This window comes from Petromyzon marinus, chromosome 10 (assembly GCF_048934315.1).
Source record: "Petromyzon marinus isolate PM22_M1 ecotype Great Lakes invasive population chromosome 10, UKy_Petmar_22M1.pri1.0, whole genome shotgun sequence".
NCBI classification, from domain to species: Eukaryota; Metazoa; Chordata; class Hyperoartia; order Petromyzontiformes; family Petromyzontidae; genus Petromyzon; species Petromyzon marinus.
The window spans coordinates 14043392-14063787 of record NC_133676.1 but is presented as its reverse complement, the minus strand read 5'-3'; the positions used below and the strand labels follow the sequence as shown (position 1 = coordinate 14063787).

General features: G+C 40.9%; 1 protein-coding gene across 1 annotated transcript; it reads left to right on the top strand.

Moving 5' to 3' along the window:
- Positions 1-10038: 10038 nt before the first annotated feature.
- Positions 10039-20192, top strand: LOC116940858 (uncharacterized). Its single transcript, XM_032951141.2, has 5 exons — positions 10039-10803; positions 12735-12830; positions 13701-13805; positions 15802-15897; positions 18901-20192. The coding sequence occupies exons 1-5, from the start codon at positions 10476-10478 to the stop codon at positions 19008-19010; spliced, it is 735 nt and encodes a 244-aa protein (XP_032807032.1). The 5' UTR covers positions 10039-10475; the 3' UTR covers positions 19011-20192.
- Positions 20193-20396: the final 204 nt, after the last annotated feature.

Below are 20396 nucleotides of genomic sequence, written 5' to 3'. Positions count from 1 at the left end.
TGTTACTTCGCGTTGACATCACAGGAAAATGTTATGTTGTTCATCCAACAAATACCCACAGCCACACATCTCTGATGCAGTACCCTCCTTAAAAAAATATTGAGACTCTTTGTGGCTTTTCTAGATAAAGAAATGACACAATGTGAACTTATTTTGCTGATGCAGTAGTTCCTTCTTTATGTTAACATTGTTACTTAGTATTTGCTTATTGCAAGTATTGTGCAATATACGAGTTTGCTCCGACAATGTGTGTGTTTTATGATAGTGTACTGAGAGGTGCTATTTCTGCGGCATATTTGTAAAGCGATGCAATGCTTTACCTTTGTAGGGGGGTAAAGATGTCGGTCCTTAAATAGACGTGTACAAATTCTAAAAACATTTCCTTTTACCAACTTTCCATTGTGATATAATCAGCAAGGGGGAAAACCACAGCTTAACGAAGCAGGTCAAGAGGCTACAGCAACACACATTTCCAACAGATGGCATTGATTTAAGATGTCTTGTTGATATGTTTGGAATTTCCTGTAAACGATATAATGACAATCACAGTCGACTAAAAATTTAATGGAAAAAGAACCTGAATGCACAAATTTTGATTTTAATACTTTTCCTACAAATCCTCTTGATGGTTGACCTTGCAAGTGCAATTGCGAGGCCGATTAATTAAACAATGTTTTAATTTCTGGACCGATAACCGTAGTCGTTTCTGAGTTTTTGATTCGCATATATAAACACCCTCCCGGTGTGTACCATCACAGTGCATTCAAGTATTTATTAAGCTTCTCTCCACCTTGGCTTTATCTGCGGTGGCTCTGGCGTTGCAAAACCTGGCAATTTAAAAACCACACGAGCTTACTTGCGTGCAATCGGGGGCCTGTGCTTATATGAAATTTCATAATCCTCGATGCTCACCAAGAGTTTTAAATAAAGGAAAATTTTATGACAAATTCATTTTTTTCTAAACCTAAGCAAAAGCACACTGCAGTCTGCAAGATGGGATTTATTTGAAGAGGAATTGCATCTCAGGTACAGCAAGGATCATTGGTGATGATAATATTGTATTGCAAAAAACTAGAAATTAAAATGGAAAAAAATAACAAAACATTTTGCAATATATTTTTATGATCGAGAAGAGACAGACCATTTGTTATACCAGCAGGATAAGATGAAATAACCAATCGTATGTACACCTGACAAGACCATGCCTTGCATATCCTCAAGGTTACTATGCTCTGTTTTTATATTTTACACTGACTATAGCTTGTTATTATTCTTGGTTCTTTCGGTAAAAATAATATATTTTTATTATTTTATTGCTTCCCTTCTACGTGACTTTACCGAAAGAACCAAGAATATGAATCCCTGCAGTCACGAAAGCTTTAAATCAAAATATAGCTTGTTAATTAATAAAAATCCTGAAAATGCCTGTTTTTATCAATAATCTATTGTAATTAAAATTATCTTTTGATACATCTTCAATATATTATGAGTCCATTCACGGCCACATACAACATTTAACATAACATTTACATTTTTTTCCTTTGGTAGGCTATCATAATTAAGCATGATCAAATTGGACTTGCATTTGCCTTAAATTATATATGGGTATGCACTTGTTCACATTATATGTTTATTCCTTAAGGCGATACCTTTAGATGAATAATAGGCTTTACATCACAATTTTGCAATTACATAGTCCTAGGCAGCATGTGGATTATATTTATACGTTATAATACTTGGGATATTTGAAGATATGTATAAGGTTGGAAACATTACTGGCAAAAATTAATATTAATTTGAATTCTCATATGTTAATATGCATATTTTTTTTGCAATACCAGTGTTAAGAAGCTGACACAACCTAAGTATAACCACGTATGCCTCTGATGACAGGTCACAATGATGATTGATTGGTGCGAACACAATCCATGCAGAATATGCTCTTGCTTGCAATGGGTGTTCCTCGGGGTGGTGTTGGATATCACCACTGCTGAGTGTATTGAACAGACTGAAACGGAGAGCAGAAAAAAACATTGGCAGAGACCATTAAGATACTTTAAATAAAACATAAAATAGATTAGATTGGGCCGAGGCCGCGTTGAACACGCAGGTGTGTTGACTCATGCGTTGTTTGTATAACTAACGCTCTGAGCTTAGGGCTTTGCGCCAAACCAAGGTCGCCTTACACTATTGATGTTGCTGTAATGCAACGTACAAGACAAAATGTTGCAACTCAACAATTGCCACAGGATACAATACCAAACACGGGATACGGAGCCTACCGGTTAAGGTGCCCATCTGTGGATCCAGGGTATAATAATAACGCCCGTGAGCACGATGCAACGAATAATAATCGACGCAAAATGTAGCAAGGGAATAGAAGGTTCATGCGCGTGCCTGCATTTGGTTGCTCACACCACTTCTTGCGGAATGCCCTCCTGCACCTCCTGTTAGCACAGCTGGCTACGTGCGGTGCGAAAGAAGTTCAACGTACATGCATACTAGAGCTCTCGAGAATCCCTCTAGAAGAGGGTATTTGGCCTAACCCTTCCATGTTACAAATAGATTATGGACTGTGAAAAACATCAGTCCTTAGATTTAAAGCATAATTTACATGCACTAGACAAGAGAGACACTGGCAGTCTCGGTTTAACCAGTGCAGAGATGTGAGCACACAGACAGCAAAAAGGGGGAATGGGACATTCCACGCTTCGGAGCGCAACCAAGCGGACACGAGATGAGCACACGGTGGATCCAGCACGTACATTGTAGCGGTTGGGCAGCTTGGCCGAGTACGTGGCCGAGCGAGAAGGTGGGGCCGGTGCTCTCTGGCTGCGTTCCATTATCTCCCGGCGTCTCTCTTCCTCAAGCCTCCACATCATCCTCTCGATGGCCAGCTTGGCTGGGGACACAACACAACATGCATAATGATCTACAGCACTTTGCCTATCCGCTGTTGGACGAAGGCCTCCTCGTGCCATGATAATCGTATTGTTTTACCGTAGTTCATCACGCTGGTTAATGGGGGCTGGTGGAAGGGGGAGGCTCGGTACTGGTTCAGATAATCACTACGCCACTTATACATATCCACGGCCGGGAATCGAACTCAGGTCGCTGTGCCACTACTCCATCACACGAGCGTAAAATGGTTAACCGTGTACGGTGCTCCGTGGACGAATCATCGCGTTGCGTCATGGCGGGCATACCGAGTGCTTGTGTGAATGCACGTTGGGGTGCAAATAAATATCCTCTGCTTAAAATGTCGGGGCATGTGTTTCTGGCACCCTGCTGTTCTGACAGAAACTTTCTTACCGCAGTCATTCTGGAAGGCTGACACCATTAGGGTGAGAAAAAACACACATTTCATGGAAGTACAACGTAGCCTACGAAGGCTGTCATAACACACGAGAGAGCAGTGTATTGGTTACACTAAATAAATCAGACAAATCACCTGAAATGCTTCGGTTTAGAAATAATTAAAATTTTAAGTAGACTTCCTGAAAATATATGTAGACTGCTAAAAAAAATGTATGCACACTGCTTGGAAATGTAGGCAGTAGCCGTTCAGATTGCTTGAAAATTAAAAAAAAGTCTGTCTTACATTTTAATTTGTCCTAAATTGTTGATTACCAGCCATGGACATGATCAGCGGTGCACGATACCCGAACCAATCCTGAGCACCGCTCCTTTATCAACCCGCAATGACCAGCGTGAAGTACAAAAAAACAGACACAACCGACAGGGCTCTGGGGAGCCTTCACGTGGTCGTGGATTGACAAAAGTCCATGAGAATGTATGCTGACGAGGTAAATAATGCATTTGATTGAGTCAAGGTGAGTGTAACAAATGGGTGTGTTGGCTAGTGGACCCGATAGTAAAAAAATATATATCATCACATTTACATACATGTATAACTTATTCTATATATACATATATATATATCACTATTTAACAGACTGAATTATCATACAAATGCTTCCGAAACAAACATACTATATTAGAAAAAAAGTTTTGCTGGCTGGTAGGACGTCATGTCCGGAGGATAGGGGGACAGACGAACAGATGGCTGCTGGTGCGATACGAGAAATTAATACTGATGTCATAAGTAACGGGGCTACATCTTCAGAATGTAATTATATAGTTAGATGAGTCACTCACTTACCTGCAATGACTCGTTCTAAGTCTATGGAAAACCCACCTTGTGTTTCTGTGTGGCTTGGAGAAGCTCGCTGTGCGGAGCTGCCCTGCGCTTGTGACGCCGCCTGCTCGTGGCAACAGATCCCCAATCACAGTAAACTGCTGCTGGCCTTAGAATTAGCTCACAATGTACCAATTGCTTGCACAAAAAATGCAACAGGACAGCGCACGGTCATAATCCATTCATAATGGCGTAACGGTGCCAGGTCGACGCGTTATAACGAAACCTACCTGAAGGTGATACGCGTGAGCGTACTTTCGGTCGGCAACGGATTGCCTTCTGCGAGCTTCCCAGTGCATCTCGGACATCTTGTTGCTGAAAAAAATATATGTAAAGATTCGCTTAAATTTCAAACGGCACTTAAAGCCTTGAAACTATTGATTTTCACGTTAGCCCGTAAAATTGGACCGTTACAGCAATGTAGCCACTCTCTGTCTCGAAGGGCCGCTTGCGCGGAATCGCACTATATAGCTGTCAGTATGTTTTCCTGTATGTCACTCAGTGAATTGGACCACGGTGCTGGTGGTAACCCATCCCCACTTACCTGATTTTCAATTATACATGGGCGTCTCTCTATTTCTTGCACACACTGCCCACAAAGCCAAGGCTCTACGGCCACGAGTAAGCGGAGGCAGCCGGCCAGCCAGCCAAACGCTGGCAGCGTCAACACAGAAGTTGTATCCTGGCAACGTTGGGGGCTGGGTATTGTCGAAGGTGCTGACGTCGATGTACTTGTATGGCATGAATGGCCACTTGAGCATAGCCTCCTGTGACACAGCAAGGACTTTATTTGCCATCCTTGCCTTGGTTTGTCGCCGGGCAAGCCGAGGACGCATCGTCATCCGGTACAAGCTGAACTTGTGAAAGCCTACATGTTAAACTGAACGTGTGAATAAAATTAAATGAATAATAGAATACGACGTTTCGATTGCAACACAAGCAATCGTCATCAGGTAGAAAACAAACCTAGTGAACTTAGAAATACAATGCAATACAACACAGAGAGTCGGCTAACGCAACAGTCAGCACTCTACCTGGTTGATGACGTTCTGACAAATATTGATAAATTTGAGAGAGAGACAAAACACAGACACGGAGACACACAGACAGACACACAAGCAGAGAGAGACAACACAGAGACACACAGAGAGAGACACACAACATAGACACACAGACAGACACACAAGCAGAGAGAGACAACACAGACACACAGAGAGAGAGAGACACAACATAGACACACAGACATACACACAAGCAGAGAGAGACAACACAGAGACACACAGAGAGAGATACACAACATAGACACACAGACATACACACAAGCAAAGAGAGACAACACAGACACACAGAGAGAGACACAACATAGACACACAGACAGACACACAAGCAGAGAGAGACAACACAGAGACACACACAGAGAGACACACAACATAGACACACAGAGAGAGACACACAACATAGACACACAGACACACAAGCAGAGAGAGAGAGAGACAACACAGACACACACACAGAGAGACACGCAACATAGACACACAGACACACAAGCAGAGAGAGAGACAACACAGACACACAGAGAGACACACAACATAGACACACAGACACACAAGCAGAGAGAGAGACAACACAGACACACAGAGAGAGACACACAACATAGACACACAGACACACAAGCAGAGAGAGAGAGACAACACAGATACACACAGAGAGAGACACGCAACATAGACACACAACTCTGTGTGACTGTTGTGTTAGCTAACTCTCTGTGTTGTATTGTATTTCTAAGTTCACTAGGTTTGTTTTCTACCTGATGACGATTGCTGGTGTTGCAATGGAAACGTCGTATTCTATTATTTAATTTATTTTATTTATACGTGACTTTACCGAAAGAACCAAATAGTAATTCCTGCAGTCACGAAAGCTTCAAATCAAGTTTGAATGTGTGAAGTGGAGCTTTAATGCATTTCCAGTGTTAACTTGACTACCAACGCTTTATTCTGTGCCACGCTAGTGAAATTGTGAAAATCTAAATACAGTGCTTCTACATATGAAGTATAATGTTAACTTTAACGTGAACATAAAAAAACACACATTTCAAATAAGTCCAGTGGCGTTATGAATGGCATGTTGTGTACATATTTGAGACGGTCATTTCCATCATACCCATGGGGTTCTTTTTTTTTCAACCTCACAGTGTGGACAGAAAGCTAAGTATTACACTTACCTTCAAACATGGTTTGCATAGACATACATTGTCATGTTCCTTACTATTTGAATACCGTACACCGCCAAGCATGCTATAATTCATTACTGCTTGTGTTCACTGCTTCTGCAGTGGGCACAGCGAGCCCCCTGCAACTGCACGTCAGCGGATCCCGCGTCAACGCTGCTCATGTGGCTCCCTCCTACACATCCCTCCGTGACACTTCATCATCAACAACATCAGCATATTTGCTGGATGAGAGCTTCCACAAGCCATCGCCATTGTGACTCAAAGCTTCCCGTCTGTCTCTGAACCAGGAGCAATTTCGTCACTTTCTGTGCTCACTGCCGGGTGACCAGATCCACCGCCCAGCCGTACAAATCCTTCATCGCTGGAACGCGGTGGGATGAGGGCTCCACTCACCCACGTCAACTATGTTTCAGCTGAGCCAGTCTGCACCCGTGGTTCTCCACAGCGGCAGTCCACATGACGTGCAATGAGTCTGACCAGCTTACCTCTCGGCTCAGGCCACGGGAAGGAAGGATTTCCTCATCAGCTAATTGTGTGGCGCAAAACAAAAATCCTTCCGTTTTCTCCTTAGCGTGACCACTGCTGTCATAATGGTCACAGCGCACTTGCACCTGCTTCCCGATTCCTTCATCCTTGCAGCCTTAGTGGGCGAAAGTCCGATGACCAAAAGCTGTCGCCAATTAATGGACAATTTTGGTTTCCAGGGGAGACCTATCGCCACTTTAGCTGCAGGGGGCCGTCGCTTAGACAACGCGGGCGCTGCCCTCGTGCGCAATTACTCAAATTGTTGGCTCTCGCCTGCCTGTCCCTCAGCAGCTCCTCTCCACAAGGGAGACGCGTTGCCGTACATCATGCCACGGGCCAGGGCAGGGGGAGGCAGATGGACGAACAATAAGAGCGCACCACACTTCCGTGAGCTTGTCTGCACGTTGCTGACTATTGGAGATTTTGAAAGGGAGGAGGGGGGTGCCATCCGGGACACCAACTCTCTGACTCAGGGGCCGCCTCATTAAGGCACTCCACCAGCGAGAAGGTGACACCTTTTCTGGATATGCTTATGTATATGTCATAATAATTTAAAACGACGTTTAAATGATGTGGCCCTAGTGACGAGCCATGCCGATATGTGGGGTACTGGGCTCTGGAAAATGTGAAGTAACCATGCGAACGGAAGTAACACGAAGGCTATATAGGTCTAGAGAGAATGGGCTTTGTAGAGCCTGTAGTGGAAGTAGTGAACATTTTTACTTCAGTTTTCTAGCTTCTGAGGAGTTTTACACAATTCAAAGAATAAGGAAGGTGCCATTGGAAGTCGACGCAATACGTATTTGAGGATAAGTGAAATCCCAAATTTTCTGTTTAAAAAACTTCATGATCCAAATGTACCATGAAATGAACTATTTGAGATTTGTACAGAGCATGTCACACTCGTACTCGATTTATTTTCGAGTGGTAGTACGAGTGTGATCATGTCCATTGTAGATGTAATGGTATACCTCACACGTATATGCTCTTAAATGCATATACATAGGAGGGCATTGTGTTCGATTAAAAGAGAAAAATAACGTTTGGCATATATAGCACATGTTTTATAGGTTTTCCTGGGCATGGAATCAAGGGGGTATTTGACTGGACTTATTTGGCAACTTGACGAGATGAATTAATCTATAATGCTATCTGAGATGATGTAATACGTCATTTATACCCAGGCTGATCTATTTTGTAACTCCATTTAGTGAGTACTGCCCAAACCTCTGAACTGTGAATGCATGCTAAATAAGTCATGTCCCATGCTTTTGTGTATTTACTGGAAAACATTTAAAACTATTCTTTATAACAGTCTGCTTCTAGAATACCTGGAGTTTGTGTAGACAGCCAAACACAGATTTAAATATATATATGTGTGTCTGTTTAAATCAGGCATCTCCAACAAGGTGAATTGTGCCTGTGTATCCTATTTTCAATGCACTTAGTTTTGGTAGATACATCCCATTCAGGAGGAAAATAGCCCATAAGGTCTCTCTCTCACGGTATTATGTGTTCGGCTGTTTCTTTGTAATTCACTGAACATGGAGCTCACATGTGTAGCTGTTTTGCAATTACATTCTGGGGAATTAGATCAAAGGGTGATTGAGAGGTATTGAAGTATAAATACCACATTGCATCTGGAGGGCAGAGAGACATCGAAGTACATAAAGGGGAAATACATATTAAAACAACTGGGTGAGATTTGTTTTATGTGCAGGAAGGTTTTATGCATTTTAGCAATTAATGTCGTAATTATAATATATAATATAATATATGTTGGGGGGGGGACATATCCCCTCCAATATTAAAATATGCTCAAAATGTCCCCGCAAATACAGTATATTGCTATAAAATAGATTTACGTTCATATGATTGTGGTTATGGTTGTACTTTATTAATCCCTAATCTCTGCCATTACATACAATGAAACAAGAAAAGGTAAAAAAGAAAAAACAGAGCAATGTAGTACAATACACTATTAGACATTATTGTAAAAAAATACAATTAAAGTCCACCCTATGTGTTAGTGATTTTTTATAATATTTTAGGCAGGAAATGGCACGAAATTCGTTTTCAAAGTTAGATTTTTTTTCTGGGGGGCGACCCCCAGACTCCCTGGAAGATTTGGTCCCCCCCATTGTTGACTCCATGGTTACGGCCTTGTTAGCAATGCAAAAGAGGTGTACCATTGGGTTATGGCAATGCATATTTTGGAATTATGCATAAATGTAAACCTTTAATTCCATTCCAGCCCTCTGAGAAGCGCTGGCTCACTTTATTGTTTTCATTTAAAGTGCATATTTATTTTGTGTTAAATGTTACGTTGGTATTTTTAGCATCATTACAGTCCAGAAAAGCATTCAAAACTACAATCTTTACTTAAAGCTTTCGTGACTGCAGGAATTAATATTCTTTGGGTCTTTCGGTAAAGTCACGTAGATTGGGTCAAAGAAAAAAACTACGACGTTTCGATCACAACACAAGCGATCGTCATCAGGAGGAAAAACGAGCAATGACGATCGCTTGTGTTGTGATCGAAACGTCGTAGTTTTTGATATTTTTTTGTTATTTTCTTTGAGCCTATCTACGTGACTTCACCGAAAGACCCAAATAATATTTTAAAAAACTCAGTTATTTTGTTCAAATGGCCAAAATGTGCTTGTTTTGTTTCTTCTGTGTTCCAGTGGTTAACGTGCTGCGCTACCATCCCAGCTGCATGAGCTTGATTCGCAGCCGCGGTTATTATCGGTGGCGAATTATATCAGAACCAGTTATGGGTCCCTCCGCTTCACCAGCTATCATCAGTTCGATAAATCGACGAATTGGATAACCCGAGACGAGTTGTGATTGAAAAATAATCATCACAAGCCTCACCTATTTGTGCCACTGGATTGGAGTGACACACTGGGTGTGGCTCATAGGTGGTTTCCTGCCTTTTCGTTCATTAAAGAGGACTGAATAATTGGCTAAAATCACAAGCATGGAGAGATATACGCTTAGGATTACAATGAGAGACATTAAGATAACGATATGGATTCGAGAGCATAACAGGTTAAAAACATCATTTTTTGACAGTAAAATCATGCGAAGGGGTTGGGCAAGATGCAGAAACTACTCAGTGGCAGCCAAAGAAGGCAAACCACCTGAGAGTATTTCCACTGCTGAGATGGAGTAGTTAAATCGGCTCTTGTGTCTGTGCTGAGTGCATTGTTGCGTCACATGACCATGAGGGATGACGATGGCCGCCCGAGTCCACAATCCAGCAGTGGGTTGATCATGGCCGGTTGTGATGCTCGTTGATCTTCCATGCCTTAAAATCTAAAACTCGAAATTATTCTGTCAATGGTAAGGGGCTATCAATAAACATCTCCGCCCAATCAGGCAGCACCACCCTCGCATGTACACCATCCCTATGCATTCTCCTCCCTCTTATGCACCACGTCAGTGGGTCTCCCTTGCACGCGTTCGCGCAGAGCTACATACGATAAACCCAGCTGCCCGCACGCCGCCATCAGCATGAATTCCTCTTCACTCCCCCACCTTCAGAGCGCTCCTCTGGGCTTCTTCGTCTTCTCTCACCACCGTCATCATCATCATCATCGTCGTCGTCGTCATAATCTCATAATCACGCTCACCACGCTCATCCTCCTCCTGCCCGTGGTCTTGGCGGTGGGGACATCTGCAGCTCGGGAGGGCTCCTCCCAGGCCGTGCGGGGCGTGAGTGTCCCCTTCGTGTTTGATCCCAGGGCAAAGTGCGAGCCACCGTGTCGGCACTACGGGCTGTGCATCCGCAACGACACCTGCTTCTGCGGCAAGGGATACGAGGGCGAGCGCTGCCAGTTCGGTATTTTAACTGTCAAACGAGACGCGTTGACCGAGAGGAGATTACTTTCTCCTCTACGGATTGCATGGACCACTCCGTGAGCTGCATGCGCATAGATGCATGTCTAACTGCTTGGGAAGCTGAACTTATGCAAACTTTACAGTAGCCCTAACTAACTCGTCTGGTATACAGGAGGTCGTGGGTTCGATGCCGACCCTGTCTCTCTCCACGTGGTCACTTGGATTTTTATCCGGTTCCTCCGGTTTTTAGCCCCTCCACATATATAAACACGCGTTTCGAGTAATTTCGAGTATTTGGCTGCTTTACATTTCCACGTGATTAGCCACTTTGTTGAGCTATCATTTATGCCTAGGTAGCCTTACCTGGTAAAATAAAAAAAGTAATTTTAGTTTTTGCAATTTAACTTTAAATGACCATTTTAACCCATTTCTGGATTAAATTGCAAGAGTATACGAATCAAGGCACTCGGTCAGCATGCATTGTTGTTATTCGGAATGAGGGGTGCTGCAGTGGTTATCGTGTTGTAAACTCTGCGACATGAGTTTGTTTCTTGGCCACAGCTCGAACAACAGTGGCGAGTGGGATACAATGAAAGTGGTCCTCTGAACGTCCCTTCACAAACACCTCGTTGATCAGTGTGGTTGAAGTATAACCATACAATTCCCACTCCCTACCCCCATGACCAACACGGCGTGATGAGGTCTTCATCCAGCAGTGGAGTGACAAAGAGCTGGCTGACACGTGTTTGTGTAATTACAATTCACAACTTGAACGTCGAATAAGATGTCTAAACAGTCAGAGCCAGGATGCTTTTAATTTCATCTTTAATTTCTTCCAACTTTCCTTCAGACATGTTATTAATGATTAACATTACAAAAAGAGACAACTAGCGATCAGCAAGCAGCCTTTTTAATTGTATGGCTCGATCACGCGTGCCAGTTTCTGTCATTAAATAGTCAAATTTAAAGACGTTCGCAGTTGTGCGGTCATGAATTAAATTCGGCGCATAACACACAATACACATGTCCCACCCTAATATCTGCTTACTTGTGTAAAGCATTAGGCTACAGTCTACGTATGTAATGCCTGTGTGTAGACTGCACGTGCAGAATATATATGGTGTGAAACGCGCATGGAATCCTGAATGACGTTTTATTTTTAACCTCATGATACATTCACTTTTCAAAATCTCGTATGTAAGAATTGCCGTTTTTTTTATTTGAAAAATGTTGCATGTAATCAGGCCGTGCCACTCCGCTACATTCGCCACAATCTAGCAGCATAGATTAACACGAACATTTAATCACGATTCATTGAATAGCGAGGCAAGGAAAATTGATACACCCTTGTGATTAACCGATGTAAACGTGTTACTATAACAATAAAATGCATTTCTATTAAGAGTCCATGCTTGGTTTATTCCCACAATGTTGCTTCAACTTGCGACTTACACCCGAGTTATGACAAGTGTTTTTTTTATTGCAGTGCCAGTAAACTACCATACTGTGTGCTTCCCAAAATCATCTACATGTTCAAGGTGCAGTCAGTGACGTCATGGTGAATTCATTTTAATGATATAGAATCCTGATCGCATATTTGTCTTGTGATTAAAAATACTATTCATCAGCGATTCGGCATACAATTTTACGGAGTGAATGTGTAGTTTAGCACACCTGTTGGCATAGAATACAGAATAGTATAACATGTGCAACATAAAACGAAAAAAAACCCTTACTTTTAACGGGTGTCTAATTTTTGTTATACTATTGTTCTATTGCATCCTACATTGTTGGCTGTTTTGTGAATGGCTCTTTTCTAGGCGACGCTTTGCCTGGCTTATTTTAACATCGCTGTAATTGTTGTCATGGATTATTATTAACCTTTATTATTTTTTGTTATTATTATTATTGCATGTTGCATCGTGAGTGCAGCACAATGTTATCCCAAGTGCAAGAATGAAGGCGAGTGCCTTCGCCCGGGAAAGTGCCGATGTCAACCGGGATTTGGTGGACGTTACTGCCACAAAGGTGCTCTTCTTTAACTGTTTTTTATTTCTATTTGACCAGGTAAGGCCCTCTGAGCTATGTAGCTCTTTTTCAGAAGCGACCATGGCCACAAATAATAGCTCAACGAAGGCAGCTTATCATCACGTGGAAATTTATAGCACCAAAATACTCCAAACGCACGTTGATTCCAAAATGTGGAGGGAAAAAACCGGAGAAACACGAATAAAAAAAATCCACGCAACCACATGCCGACTCCAAATATACAGCAGGCGTCAGAGTCGGGATCGAACCCACGACCTGCTTCATACCAGGCAACGGAGTTAACACTGCGCCACCACGGTGCCCATGGACGATGATTTCAGACTACACGGGTCATATTGAGGATCCGTTTAATGCGTGGAGCCTCAGATTTTGAGGTGCTCCCCAAAAAAGAATGATAATGATTAAAGCAAAAAAAGTAAGCGCTATGATAAGTCATATTGATGAGTTGGTAATGAAAGTGATAACATCACGATGTGTTTTACTATCAGTTTTGTGCCGAAATTAAATACGTTTTTTTTATTAATGTTGACTTTGATTTGGCTTTACAAGTCATACATTGTATGACATTCTTATTAAAAACCCGTACTCTAATAGGCGAGGTGATTAACAAGGGGAGTGTTTGGCATAGGGCATGGATGGTGGTGGTGAAAGAGACAAGGCAATGAATTGAATATCCAAAGAGGCTCCCCCTGCCAAAACTATAACAGCCCTGGGTCCCCGCTCAAACGGAATTTGGCCCTGGTCATGCACACTGTTATTTGGGCACATCATTATAATTGAATGTCAGCTGTGCACATCCACGTTTACGTCTTGCTGACAAGTGTTATCTCTTTCCCCCCTCCTTGTCAGCGGTGTGCGAGGGGGGCTGCCTGAACGGAGGGCAGTGTGTGCCTGTCCACTCAAGTGTGAAGTGCTCCTGCGTGTCCGGATGGGCTGGTCCACGATGCCAAGAAGGTAAAAACCACTGACTCCAGTTGAGTTCCTGCTACGATCGGTGAAAGTGCAAGTTGCGCAATCTGTGCCATCAGGCTGAAATCGTCCCTTTCCATCCTGCACTGCGTTTATCAGCAATTATCATAACCCTAAAGTATTTAAGTGCGCACTTTCAAACTTTGTAAGGATTCTGTTCAAGTACGTGTGGTACATTGTGATACATTGAAGAAAATCAGAAGTTACACCATTTGGGCAATGTCAAGGTCAAAAATGTCCTTAGTTCCAAGAAAAAGAACATTCTCAAAAGCCTTAAAATGACATCAGACTCTCCTTTTGACGATAGCCTTGGGGAAGTTAAAATGCCTGGAAGGTGGCCAAGTGGAAATGTTCAGGTCAAACTCCGATGACCTATGTCTGGGAAACGGAATGTCCGATTGGTGTATATTTTGGGTGGTAGCCTTCCTTTTCAAACACAAAGCTGTCCACGAAATGTGATTGAATTCAGGTTTGATCTCATATGCGTTTGATTATTAATTATTTATTTGGTGTGGAATGATCCATAGATATGTGTTGTGACTGGTCACGTCTGGATACTCGTTCATGTATTAGAATCTAAATGTGAAACAATACGAATGAAAATGTGATGTAATACTAATCAATGCCTGTCATTGTGACATAACCAGTTGTTGACTTTCTAGGGACGGATTTAACTTGTAAATTTATATGTACTTAACTTAAACAAATATTGGCCATTACAATACATCATACACAAACTATACATGAACATAGCCAACACTGTAAGAACACACAAATATAACAACAGTTTACTGAATTATTTGATCGGACATTTGTGGTTCAATATTGGCTAAAACGATGCATACATCTGCATATTACAAAAATCTGTATTATAAATGGTAAGGACTCGCAGTAATAAATGTCACACATATGCATACCGCAACAACAAACGCCGATGCAGGACACTGATGATGTGCACTGTTAATTGCTTGGCACTCTTCGAGAAAAGCCACACTATCATTTGTTCTCAGGAAGTATGGGAGGCGTACAATTATAGGTGGCAAACTTCACATCACAAAAGCAAGGAAAGCTTTTAAATGGCATGTTGTCATTTGCAGGTTCTATCCCATGTCCTCTTAATTTTTAGTTTCGTCCAACATTTATTTTATATTTTGGCCAAATTTATTCTGGTGTCTAGATAGTATAAAAAAACCCTTAATTTAAAAGGCAGAACATTTATATTTTGGGTTCAGTCACCTGTTCAATGCAATGTGCACGTTTTAAATACAAACACAGCCATAACATTCAAATTCTATTACGTTTACTATATTTTATCTGAGAAAAGCTCCACTGAGATAAAAAAAAAACTAACTCTTGATGAAAGATATCTCTACCATCAAATATATATCATGTTGTAGTAATTCATACTGATAAGGTTGTTTAGCAAACTATTCCATCAAACATACATTTTAATCGTTAAAAATCAAATACTGGAAGTGCTGAAATTAAAACATAGTTCACCCATATCCGTAGGCTTATTCGGTACTACTCCCATGTCGTCGATGGTGCAGTGCTGTGTTTTATTTGACTGCCTTTAAGGATTTTTCAAATGATGATTTACGAGTTCACTTTTCAGCACCAATTGAGTTATCAAACACGAAACATGTGCTGTGATTTGCAAAGGCTACCAATCGTTATTTGCATTTTTTTGTTTAGTGATTCTCAATGAATGCAGGGCACATTTGTGTCGTGTTGTTTTTCACACGTGTATGCAAACCACACTTCAGATCGCAAGTATCACGTCATCATGGAACGTCACATAGCCATTAGTTTACATTTCATTGGAAAAATGGAACTGAATTAAAAACTAAAAAAAAACAGACGTATGCAGGAGCTAAGTATGAATTCACGACGGTATTTGAAATAGTAAAGTATACATCCATGCAAGGCCTTGAATGAAGCACATTGTTGTTTACATTTCTACAATTCCTCTCCCGTGTAGCCGTGTGCCCCCAGGGTTGCCTTAACAGAGGGAGCTGTGTTTCTCCGGGCATCTGCAGCTGCCCTACAGGCTGGGAGGGTGGGGCATGTCATATTGGTAAGTTTTCGTGCTTGTCAATAAAACATTTATATATGTACAAGGTGCTTCAAAAAAATGTTTAATACTTGTGAGAATTTGCAACAAGTGGAGACTTTGACTTTTTGAAGCTATAAACATACATTTGTTATCATGTTAGTGTGGTATCCGTTCTTTATCTATTCAAAACTATAGTCCCATGTAAGTGTTAACATTTTTTTGAAGCACCCTGTGTATATCCATGGCTTTTGAATATCATATTTAGTAGATATCTTTTGACGGAACAATGCTGAAGATCCATTATTAAATATGTACGAGTTACGTAACTTTGATTTAAAGCTTTCGTGACTGCAGGGATTCATATTCTTGGTTCTTTCGGTAAAGTCACGTAGAAGGGAAACAATAAAAAATATATATAAAACAATACAATTCTCACGACGTTTCGACTGCAACACAAGCAATCATCATCAGGTGTGAAAACCACAGCAATAAATTTTGAAAAAAGTGGCGGTTTTCACACCTGATGATGATTGCTTGTGTTGCAGTCGAAACGTCGTGAGAATTTTATTGTTTTATATTTTTATATTATTTTATTGTTTCCCTTCTACGTGACTTTACCGAAAGAACCAAGAATATGAGTTACGTAATGTTTGTGTTTTGAGCTCGAATGTGTAGGGTGTGTGAGTTGCTGGATGTCATTCAATAGTGGCCTCTCGCTATTGTACAGGCACACAAAGGGGCTCCGTTTACACGTCGCAGCTCAACACAATGCATGGAAGAAAAACGTTTTCAACGATGAGGAATATGAAGTGCCATTCTAATGGGAATCATACAATTATAACCTTTCACAATTCGAATCATAACGAAGGCATTCATACAGTAAATATTGCAGTTCAGCTGTGTAATGGGGAAAATGTTTTTGAGAGGATCATACGTTTAATAATAATACTAATAGTTTGCAGCCCTTTGTGAATGGGTTTATTGCACAATGTTCCAGTGTTTGCACCCCAGGATCGTAACTTTGTAGTGGAATAAATTGTTGCCATGAAAAATAGTATGGCAATAATTGTTCCTTTGCACACGTTTCGCTGCAGATTTTGCACATTAGTTTGGTAATATGCTGATAATGTAAACATGTTTTTATTAACAAAGTTTAGCTAGGACAGTTTTAGTTATAACTTTGGCCTGGTTTTGGTTTAATAGATTGGACTGGAAATAGTAAATTGGTTTAAGAATGCCAAATATCACATTACACACTTCTTAATTTACAAGGAAACATTCTGTGAAGCAAAGGCAGTTTTGCACACTAGCATAATGAAAATCCCCTGTTCTAAGTTTGGTATGTATCTCACCACAAGCGTTATGCACAATGATATGTGTCGACTATGTTGCTAAAATCTGCAATGAAACATTTCTGTACGTGCTCTACTTAGGGTTGGGTTATTGGTGGCAGATGGATCCATTTCAAGTTAAACATTTCTTTCATGCCTTCTTTGGCAAGATTATAAATTTGTTGCATGAAAAAAGCTTCCTTGTTTGCAATTTTTAGAGTGAGAGTTAATATTAGGGAAATATGAATGTCTGCTTTCATTTAGGGCTTTCCATCAATCGTAACATAACTCTGTACTTGCCAAAGTGAAGTTGTACATTAACCATATGCCTGCTCAAGGAATGTTTGCACATGGATGAAAAAAACCTGAAATAGTCGGTGTCTTATGTGTGTCAAAAATGTCTGGCGAGATTTTAATCATTTCATTATTACTTAAACTATAATCAGACTACGCGTGTCTTCCTCGCATACAAGAGCCTCCATAAATGAATGCTTTCATATCCAGTGAGAAAAAATGCTATCAAATTTCAATAATATATAGTCCTTTAATAACGTTTTCCCCATATAAATCTTCATTACATAGTCTGCCATTTGACTATATTTTGGTTGTATATGAATAAACATTGTGTGCATTATGATAAATACACAGCATAGGACTGTGTGGCCAAAATGTAAAAAATTCTGAAAAGGTCACATCGGACTCATTTAAAGTGAAGGTTAGAGGCATGCATTTATTTTACTAATTAACAAGACTAAGGGATGACAGTAAATATAAGCTCAATTATTTAAAATTTTAAACATGTTAAACAGTTGTGTGTGGGTGCGTGTATACTGCCGAATGTCAGAATTTTTCTTTTGAATTCACGCCATTTATATATATATAACCGTCCAGCATGGCGTGGACTTGTTGCGGCCTTATGCTCCACAGGGAGCGAAGAGGAGTAAGTAAGTATATATAAAATAAAAACAACTTACAAAACTTACATGATAACATTTACAAAAACACACTTTCAAAGGGGGAGGGAGTTGGATGATAGGGTGACAATCCTTCACAAACGCTTTGTGGGTTGGTGAAAAAAAGGACAACGATGAATGGAGATAATATTGACCATCTCAGATGTACTGACAACGCAGACATTAGTGCGAATTATCTACTGGTAATATCATAAGAACTTAGTATAGAAGTTTGCAAAGGTGACTGGGCAGCTGTCCATGGTTAAACTGAGTTCTAAAGTGTTCCACGTTTATGGCGTCGGCTGCACAGTTCGTGAAATACAAAAGCCCCATCATAATATGTCTATCGTTTCCCCTAAATGTCACTTAATCCAGCTCTCGGTTTGATAAACACATTACAGACACTTTTCCCATATTGTGAATAAAAAGGTCTATTAAAATAGTTTCACAAGTAGGTCTGTGATATTGTCCTCAAGGGTTGTTTCTAAACAAAAAGGGTTTGCTATATTCTTACCTGCGAGATAAGTGAAGGGATATTGCTTTGTCTCATGAAATGACACCAAGGAGACAATTTAAATATCACTGGTAGGTGGAGAAAAAATATCCAGCCTCCTTGCACTGCACGGGCAGCCAAACATACTTGCTATGAGCATCTGCAAATTAAATGACAATTGTAATTAGTTGTCGTTGACATGATGTCCGTTGCCATTAATTCCTCTGCACCCCCCCCCCCCCCCAAGCTGTTTGCAGGAAACCTTGCCTGCATGGAGGGAAATGTGTGGCGCCAAACATCTGTCGCTGTCGAGCACATTTCTCGGGCCTCCAGTGCGCCACGAGGATCAAATTGTGATGCAAGCCTGAACACTCCTTCACTCCACGCGTCTGCACTCGATTCAGCGTCCACAGAATGACAATGCAATTTGGAGTAGTGATTCTATCAAATGCGAGTTCCAACGACTGATGTTTGCACTGCAGTCAATAGAGTACCCTGCTAAAGTCACCATAGCAGAGAAGTCAAACCGATCATTTTGGCCGTGGCAATGTTTTTTGTTGGGTGCAGGTAACTTCGTGGTTTACTTGGAGTGCAGAATTTACATTGAGGATTAATAATGACCTAATTGGAAACGTTCATCTAAAAATCTATGCATTATTTTATAGTTGAATCCCTATCCCTCGCTATACTTGGGAAATTGGATTATCTAGAAGTTGATGGGATGAGGATGCAAAGGTTGGACTTGGTGGGATGGAGGTAGAAGATGTATATTTTAATACCCTTGAATTTCAAAGTACTCTATGGGTGCAAATTCATTATAGCCTAAAGCATAGTTTCTCAAAATCTATGTTTACAAATAAACGTTTGTGTATTGTGTATTTTTGAAATTTGCATTTTTATGAGAATCAGTAATTAAAGCTTAATAGCGAGTTATAACTTCATGCATATATGTGCGTGCGTTTAGCGCTGAAGGCTTGACTACAGTATGATAAATTGTGAGCCATAGTGGCACATGCCTGTAAGTTAAGAGTCGGTGGTAGGTCACGAAGATTTATTAGAATACAAACTGGCTGGGCTACCAGGTGACAAGTAGATGGCAGCACAGAAAATGATTTTATAAACCTATCTGTGTGATCCTTCCAGTGTTATCACCTCATATGTATGCCTTTTCTCTGGCTGATCAGTTTCCTCACATTATAAACATTACCTATCGAAGCATTGGGCACACACCCCAATGAGAAAAACATTCGATTCAGTGAAACTTTCCCATATAACCTAACATGCAACTGCACGTATCCAAACGGTATAACATTATGCTATGCTGTACAATAAACATTGGGTGAATTTGGAAAATAAACATGTAGACCAATTAAAACAGGAATTTAGAGAGAGAGCTGTCGAGGCAGTGAGATACCAAGATTGACGGAAGGCTTACAGCTGCTCTAATGCAGACACATGGGGTGAAAATCTGTGATGTAACATGAACTCCACTCTTTGAAACAATATTTTTGATGCAAAATAAAGTGTCCTGTTAATGAACGAATGCTTGTGAACTGAGTATTGGCTAAACAAACATTAATCACACATTTCATCGACACGCATAATGAATGTGCAAGAGAGCGATGGTGCATCACAACGCAACGGCACTCTCCTTATCCACAGCATTAAAAATATCATTTTAGGTATCTAAATTCCAATGTACAATTGGATGAAGCACACCGTTGCCCATCGATGTAATTAATG